This window comes from Heterocephalus glaber, unplaced genomic scaffold, assembly GCF_053883595.1.
Source record: "Heterocephalus glaber isolate CG9 unplaced genomic scaffold, H.glaber_assembly_v1.0 deba00001444, whole genome shotgun sequence".
NCBI lineage: Eukaryota > Metazoa > Chordata > Mammalia > Rodentia > Bathyergidae > Heterocephalus > Heterocephalus glaber.
Window position 1 is genome coordinate 29,200,868 of NW_028258297.1, and position 8,219 is coordinate 29,209,086.

General features: G+C 52.5%; 1 protein-coding gene and 1 long non-coding RNA gene across 7 annotated transcripts in view; one reads left to right on the top strand and one right to left on the bottom strand.

Annotated features, from left to right (window-relative positions):
- Nucleotides 1–2,098, top strand: part of Pianp (PILR alpha associated neural protein) — a 22,917-nt gene extending 20,819 nt beyond the window's left edge. For all 6 annotated transcript variants that reach the window (XM_013067357.3, XM_004869434.3, XM_004869435.3 and 3 more), the window contains exons 5-6: nt 445–666; nt 973–2,098. In XM_013067357.3, the coding sequence (XP_012922811.1) occupies nt 445–666; nt 973–994 (244 nt within the window). In that variant the 3' untranslated portion in view covers nt 995–2,098. The remainder of the gene's footprint in view (nt 1–444; nt 667–972) is intronic.
- LOC110346652 (uncharacterized) lies at nt 1,979–8,202 on the bottom strand. Its single transcript, XR_002390816.2, has 4 exons — nt 8,026–8,202; nt 4,049–4,121; nt 3,399–3,474; nt 1,979–2,117 (listed from the first exon to the last, which is right to left on the bottom strand). It is a non-coding gene; the product is annotated as an uncharacterized LOC110346652 (long non-coding RNA).
- Nucleotides 8,203–8,219: the final 17 nt, after the last annotated feature.

An 8,219-nucleotide genomic window follows, 5' to 3' on the forward strand; every position in this document is an offset into this window, starting at 1 on the left:
GCAGGCAAAAAAGAAAACCTGGCACTTTCTTTGCACAAATTTAATTTGGGGACACAGTCACACTTGACACTTTATGGGCAGGATCCATAGACTAGGTATCTGGGTCGTTAGCTGACTGTGAAGTAGGACTTAATCTGTCCAGGGCCTGTAGCAGAGAGACAGGCTCTTTGGGCATGTGTGTGGGAGGAAGCAAATCTAGGGGACCCCACGTTGGTGGGGGATTGGGCTGGGAGCATGGTTTAGACTCCCAGGCCAGTAAGGGGTGGTGAGTAGTTCCGTGGGGTCTGTTCCAGCAGACTTAGCCCAGGGACTCGCCAGCAGCCAGGGTCCTGGCAGTAAGGTTTTGGAGCTGCCTGGTGAGGCACGGTGAGCAGTGCTGTGGGCAAGGATGGGGCTGCTCTGTGTGCAAGAGAATGTCTTTCCTCCCGCGCCCCGCCCCGCCAGCTGGGACCGCAGCCAGAAACGGCGCAGGCCCTCAGGGCAGCAAGGGGCCCTGAGGCAGGAGGAGAGCCAGCAGCCACTGACCGACCTGTCCCCTGCCGGAGTCACTGTGCTAGGGGCCTTCGGGGACTCGCCTACCCCCACCCCTGACCATGAGGAGTCCCGAGGGGGAGCCCGGCCTGGGATGCCCCAGTCCAAGGGGGCTCCAGCCTTCCAGTTGAACCGGTGAGGGCAGGGGCGATGGGACGGGAGGGTGAGGGGGACAGCTCCCGGTCTCCAGAGCTGGGGTGGGGTCTCCCTGGGTGGATGGCATGGCCCCCACAGCCCTTGGCTCTCCTCCTGCCTGGACCCAGGCCTGCTCCTCTGTAGAGTCCTCACTCCTCCCAGTGTCTCAGGCTCTGTCCTATTCTCGTGCTGCCCTTTAATTCCAGCTCTGCCCTCTGAGCCTCCAGCCCCTTCTCTGCCGTGGACTTCCCCTTCCATCTGGCCCCCGATTGGGTCCTGACTGTGCCCTTTCCCTCTTCCTCTCAGGATTCCCCTGGTGAATCTGTGATGCCCCCCATGTTGGGGTGCTGCCAAGCAGGAGGCCAAGGGGCCGGCATAAGCGCCATCCCACTGAGGGTGGGGCAGCCGTGGGGACCCTTGCACACCACCTGGAACACTCACTGGCCACAGGGGCAAGCCCCTTGCTCAACCTCCTGTAGTGGGGGCTTCACGTACCTGTGACTTCGGGTCCCCCACCCCCCTTGCACACTCACATGAAAGCCTTGCACTCACCTCCACCCTCACAGGCCATTGCACATGCTCATGCTCTCGGCCTCCACTCCTTCGCACTGCTCCCCTTGTGCAAACCGCCCCCCCCCCCATGGCTCACACTGGCCCATTCTCTCTCCATCCTGCACACTCCATGCTCAGCCCAGTCACTTGGTGGCGGGGTCCATGGCCCTTGTGCCCCTCACCACCTGTGTGCATTCCTGGCCGGATGTCGTGGCATGGCGTGCTCACTCTGCCTCATGGACACTCACTGGTCTCGTTTCTGTGGCCCCTGCATGCGCCTCGAGGTGGGTGGGAGGTGAGCTGGGGCTCTGCGTGCCCTCGTCTATCACGCCTCGTCAGGTCCCATGTCATGACTTCACTGTCACACATCTCATCCCACTCCAAGGGCGCTGGCATCACCCTAGGGGTCCCCCGCAGGGATGGGGGCAGTGAGGTCCCCTGCTGAGTTCTGTTGTCTGAGGTGGGTGTTGAGGAGTCGCCTGCTGCACTACATGAAAAGGGATTCCAGTCCATCCTGCCCTCCCCCCAGTCCCTCTTGTCCTGTCTGTCCCTGCTGTCGGTGTCACTCTGGGCGTGAGAGTCCCTGAGCAGGTCCTCCAGTCCCCAGCCTCCCAGGGCCCCTCCCTCTACCCAGGCCAGGACTGGAGCCAGCTGGGTCAAGGCCATCGGGGGCTCTGCCTCCCCCTCCTGCCCGCCTCTCCTTCCTCCCCTCTGCCTCCTGCCCTTCACTAGTGTCTCCACCTCCCTCCCTCCCTTCTTACCTGGCTCCTATGCTGTGATATATATTTTTGTATTATCTTTTTCTTCTTCTTGTGGTGATAATCTTGAATTCTTGTGGGATGTAAGTTTCAAAATTTTCAAATAAAGCCTTTGCAAGATACTTGAGTCCCCTGTTCTGTCTGTTGAGAGGAGAAGAGAAAGGGCGGGCAGGCAGGAAGGGGAAAGGATGAAGTAGGGACCCTACACACTCACTGTGACCCTGCCACTCTGCCCTGCCCTGCAGCTGGGGACAGGAGAGGGGAGAAGGAAAGCAGGAGGGAAGGGAGCCTTGTGAGCAGCCGTGCAGGGTGGAAACTGCAGTTGGAAGTGTGTCTGGCTTGTTCCTCACAAGTGAAGGTCAACAGAGACCAACAGCAAGGAGATGAATAAAAGGGGATAAATACATATGAAGACAGGCAATGCAGCCAGAGGGTGAAGGATAGAAGAGAAAAATGGGGCAAAGGAAAACAATGATTGAGCCAGAGGAAGGAGCCAGCCTGATGGGTTTATTTTCTGCTCTTTGCTTCCTAACCTGCCCCCACCCACAGCTGCCCCTCCAGCCATGTGGCAGTAGAAGTCCTGTGGTTGTTCGCTGTTAGCTTCCCCACTCCGTCCTCCCAGAGAAAGAGGCCCTGCTAGGGCCTGGGGGTGGGGCCGGTGTGTCTGGGGAGGGGAGGCAGCTGCCCATCTAGGATCAGTCACCTCCAAGCTAGGTTTGGCTCACAGAACAGCTCTGGGAAAGCCCACAGATCAGATCAGCTGTCACTAGACTCCATTGCTGTGGCAGTCACCCAGGTCCCACCCCCCACCCCCCAGCATGGGTGCCCCACCTGCTCCCTGGAAACAGGGTAACCCCAGGCAGGAGAGGAGAGTGTGGTATGCAGGAGGGCAGTGTGGGTGCCCTGCCTGACACGGTACCTCCCTTCGCGTGTTTACCCTTGACAGCAGAACTAGGGCTGGGTCTGTGTTGGTAGGCATGTGTTCTGGTACTGGGAGTCTCACTGCTGCAGTGCATATGGGGAAGAAGGACCGTTTTCCGGGATTGGGTCAGTGTGTGTGTTTGGGGCATCAGACTCCCTCAGAAAAGGACAGACTGCTATAGAGGAAGGAAACAAGCAGGGTCATGGGTGAGGAGCCAACGAAAAAAAGAGGCCAGCAAACCAGCCTTCTGAGGAGGGCTGCATGGACTTCCGACTTCCCATGCCCAGAGATCCCAGCAGGCGGCTGGTGGAGAGAGGGAGAGCCAGGTGCTGATGGGCCTTGTGGGGACGAGAGGGTGGGAGAGGAACCCTCTTAACCTTCCCTGCCCCCACAGCAATGTGATGTAGGCAGTCCTCTCTGGGGCGGCTGTGGGAGCAGAGAGCAGCACTGACACAGAAGGGGGAGCAGCTCAAGCGCTGTTGAGCTCACTGAGCACTCACCTTCAGCCGTGTCCCTTCAGAGGGACAGCGTGACCCTGTGGCTCATCAATATGCAGAAGGCACACATCGGAGGCCCCTAATGAAGATGGAGTTAATTACTGCATGATTAGCCACTATTTTTCTAAATTTAAATAAATTAAAATACACCAAGACACTGGGAATCCTCACCTGTTCCCTCTCCCTAAGTGTCCCTCATCCCCATGCAAAGTCAGGCGCTGAAGAGAGGAGGAGAGGAGACAGTCCTAGGCCTCCAAGCTGTCCTAGAGCTTTCACTGATAGAGCAGCCCAGGCTGCCACCCACCACTGTCCTAGAGGGACTGTCCCAAACTAGGCCACATTGTCATGCTAACGATGAGTCTGGAGGCCCCGGGGAACAGAACCTAGCTTTTCTTCATCCCCGAGTCCTGGAGCTGAAACATACTGAGGGGCCTTGCCAGGTCTCAGAAGGCAGCAAGTGAGAACACAGTCGCCCGCCAGCCGGGGCCAAACCGCGGCAGCTGCAGTGCTCTTTGGGGACGAAAGGTTTAGAGGTCACACTTCACAGGCACACTGGCAGCAGCATCGCTCCTCGCAGTACTCTGTCTGCTGCCTGGCAGTGCGGCCGGTAACAGCCAGGCTTCTGAAGCAGTTTCCGGAATGGGAATGCTTACCGTTGTGGTGCAGACCACCAGGGGATGGGGCAGCCCCGAGGAGTGATCACTGCATAGCTCGGTGCGGAAGTGACTGGAGATGGAGATGACATGGCGCTGGAGAACCTCAGGCTGAAGCCAACAGTCCTCCCCTGTGCCCCTCGCATAGTGCTCTCAACTAGCCTTGCCCAAAGGAGTTCAAAGCACTTAGAACTTGCTTTTTTTCCTTTCTCTTTTTATTTTTGGTGGTACTGGAGATTGAAACCAGGCCTTTGCACTGAGCTACAATCCCTATGCGGATGGGGCTCTGATATATCACGACCTCCCTTTAATTTTTTTTTTGGTACCGGGTATTGGACTCAGGACCTTGTGCTTGCGGGGCAGGCGTGGTGCCAAGGAGCTAAATTCCTGGCCCAGCCTCCCTTTAATTTTTGAGAAGGGGTTGCTCTGAGCCCAGGCTAGGACTTTCATTCCTTCTGCCTCAGTTTTCCTCAGATTACCACAGAACTTGCTTCTCAACCCAAGGGCAGAAATGGCAGGCAGAGAGAGGCACTGAGGGCTCAGCAGCGGCCAGTTAAATGTACAGAGAACCAGAACTTACAGCGATGACTGCTGTTGTTTCCACTTTTCCGAGTGCTGGGATTACAGGCGTGCGGCATCACCCCGGTCTTTCCACTTTTCTTTACTCTTGCCCAAAGTTTTGTGTTTTGGTTTTTTTTTTTTCCGGTACCAGGGATAGAACTCAGGACCTTGTGCTTTTGAGGCAAGTGCAGTGCCACTGAGCTAAATCCCCAGCCCTACTGCTGCCCAAAGTTAAGGTTTCAGTTTCTGAAATCAACCATCACTAACCAGACAGCAGGTCACATCTGAACTTTTTTTTTTTGAGACGGCCTCATTATGTAGTTCAGGCTGACCTTGAACTCAGGTGATCTTCCTGCCTCAGCCTCCTGAAACTGGAATTACAGGCGTGTCACTGCGGAACTTTTTTTTTTTTTTGGAACTGGGGATCAAACCCGGGTCCTTGGTCCTTGCCCTTGCGCAGCACGCAGCAAAACCACTGAGCTAAATCCCTGGCCCCTCACAGCTGAACTTTTAAGCTGTTTATCCTGCCAACTGTTGCTACTTAGTCAACACACATTGAGTGCTGAGCCCCATATTGTGATAGGAGGAGTAGACAGTTTATTTTTTTGAGACAGGGTCTTGCTTGCTGTGTAGTTCAGGCTGGGCTTGAACTTGCAACTGTCCTCCTGCCTCAGTTTCCCATGTGCTGGGATATAGGCATGTGCCACTATGCCTAGGTGATACTTTAAAAAGATACAAACTGGGCTGGGGATTTAGCTCAGTGGTTTTGCGGCCTGCTGCGTAAGCACAAGGACCCGAGTTCGATCCCTGGTACCAAAAAAAAAAAAAAAGATACAAACTAGCTGGGTGTGGTGGCCCACACCTGTGAACCAGCGCTCAGGAGGCTGAGGCACAAGGATTGCCATGAGTTAGAGACCATCCTCACCTATATAGCGAGACCCTGTCTCAAAAATAAAATAAAAAGATGCAAACTAGTCAGGTGTGATGGCACAGGCCTGTAATCACAGCTTCGGGAGGCTGAGGCAAGTGAATTCATAGAGTTTAAGGCCAGCCTGAACTTCAAAGCAAGACCCTGTCTCAAAACAAAACATAGTAAATTTGAGGCCAACCTGGGCCACTTAGGGAGATCCTGTATCAAAAAAGATAAAAGGGTCTGGAGAGGTACGTAGGGTAGTGCGAAGGCCCTGGGTTTAATCCCCAGTATCACACACATAAAAAAAGGCATTATCATCTCACTGTGTCCCTGACCTACAAACACGTTCCATTCCAGGAGAACATTCTTAGGTCAGATCCTTTTGTAGTCTGACAAAATAAGTCTTACATACCTTTGACACAAATACACAATGTAAAGCATAAACCAAACACAAAAATGCTGTAAATAAACTACTTTTACAGTTATCTTCAAAGGGTAGTACAGTGCAGTGCAACAGCAGGCATACTGGGGATGCATGGGGTGAGTGGACAAGGGGAGTTACTGACTGGATGAGGGAGGTGAGAGGTGACAGGAGCTGAAGGGGCAGCAGCAGCAGGACACGGAGGGCAAGATGAAGTCTCACTTCACCTGATGCTGGTGACACAGGTGTTTTGATGGATTCAATTCCATCTACCCTCTTGGAAAACGATACAGTGACAGCTTGAGTAGTAGTAAGTGCTGCTGGAAATTCTTGGGCAGCTAAGGTCTCTGCTCTCACAGCCTCACACTTTTCTGCTGCAAAGGTTGCCTCTAGCCTTGAATCTTAAACTGTCCATGGCTGGCAGTAAAAGATGCACCTTGTTTATTCTTTTTTCAAGTCTTCAAATAGGCTTTTCGCTTTTTCTGAATAAGCAGTGAGCTGAATCGGTCTGGATGCTGATGCTGATCCTGCATCCAAATACTTGAGAAGTTTCACCATCTCCTCTATCATTGTACCACACTTTTTGGATATTATTTTTTTGGTACCAGGGATCGAACTCAGGACCTTGCGCTTTCGAGGCAGGCATGGATATTATTGTTGACTTCATTGGCACAGTGGACTTCATATGTTCCATGATCTTGTCCTCGTTCTTTAGAATTGTGCCAATGGCTGAATGCTTCATGTTTTCAGAACAAGTGACGTGTACTATCTTTTCACCTCAATCCAATCTCTCAATTATTTTTGCTTGTTTCCATGGTTACTGCTTTGCACTTCCTGCCAGTCCCCCCCACATCACCACTGCTTTTCCTCTCTGTTCAGGACATCCTGGGCTCTGACTGAGCACTGTACCACTGCACACTATTGCACTGCACAGTGAGCACACAGCAGCAGGGCTGTGACAATGTCTGGGAGACTCGTGAGCTACTTCCACGATTTGTTCCATCTACAAATGTGTGTAATGCAAGGTCCAGTTTGTATCTGTTAAATTTTGCAACTCGAATGTTCAAATCAGGGACTTAGTGTATTTGTTAAGGTAATCTTGCTTTCTCAGCCAGGGGCTATTCCGCTATTCCTGTTAATAGGAGATACCTCAGTTCTGCTTCAGCTAAAAGAGAGCTGAGCCTAGAAAGGTTCTGGCCAGGTAAGGCGCAGGGTTGTGGCAGAATTCATTCACTCAGAGGGTATTTATTCAGCACTTACTGTGCACTCAGCAATGTAATGTGAGCAATGTCTTCTTTGAGGAGCTGACAATCTTTCTGGGGAATCGAATTCATTAAGTAGCTAAAATAATTTCTTTTTTTTTTGGCACTGGGGATCGAACTCGGGTCCTTGTGCTTGCACAGCAGGTGGTGAAACCACTGAGGTAAGCTAAATCCCCAGCCCAGCTAAAATAATATTAAAAAGGTATAGACTAAATGCTGTGAGTATTCAGAGAAACTGTGTTGGAGTAATCAGGGAAGGCTTCCTGGAAAAGTTCATACTAAGTGATCACAATGAACTGTAATTCATCTCTGCAACAATCGTTCACAGGCCACTTATTAAATGGCACGTCTAGCTGGGTGTGCTAGCACATGCGTGTGATCCCAGCACTCTGGGAAGCTGAGGCAGGACTGATAAAGTTGCAGCTCTGCCTGGGCAATTTAGCGACTTAGACCCTATCTCAAAAAAAAAAAGGCCGAGAGATGTAGCTCATCGTTAAGGCCATGAGTTCAATTCCCAACACCTTCCCCCCCCTCCCGCCAAAGAGTAAATCGAGGTAATGGGACAGCGAGGTGGGTGGAGGTGGCAAGACCAGAGAGTAGGGAGTGTTGTCAGAGAAAAGTTGGCTTTTGAAGGCCCTCAGCCAAAGAAGGGACCTTAGGCAACTACAGTACTCACACTACCTTATCTTTTCTGGCATATTCAAAGCATCGAGACATTCTTGAAGTAGAGGAAAAGAAAAGATGGTAACTTCCTACATCGGCCTACTCCAGGGAAAGTAAAGGAGACCCCTATCTTTAAGAATCCATACCGCTCCCCTACCTGATGCATAATTCATGAACCTGTAGCATTTCCACCCTCCCACTTCACCAGAACTCCCTTTCCGGAAGTCGGGATCGCAGTTCTTAAGCTTCAGCTTCAGGCGAACCTGTATTCACTTCCGCTGCGATGTCACTTCCACCGAGGAATTTTTTTTTTTACAGCTCTTTAGGCAGAAACCACTTCCGCCCCTATGT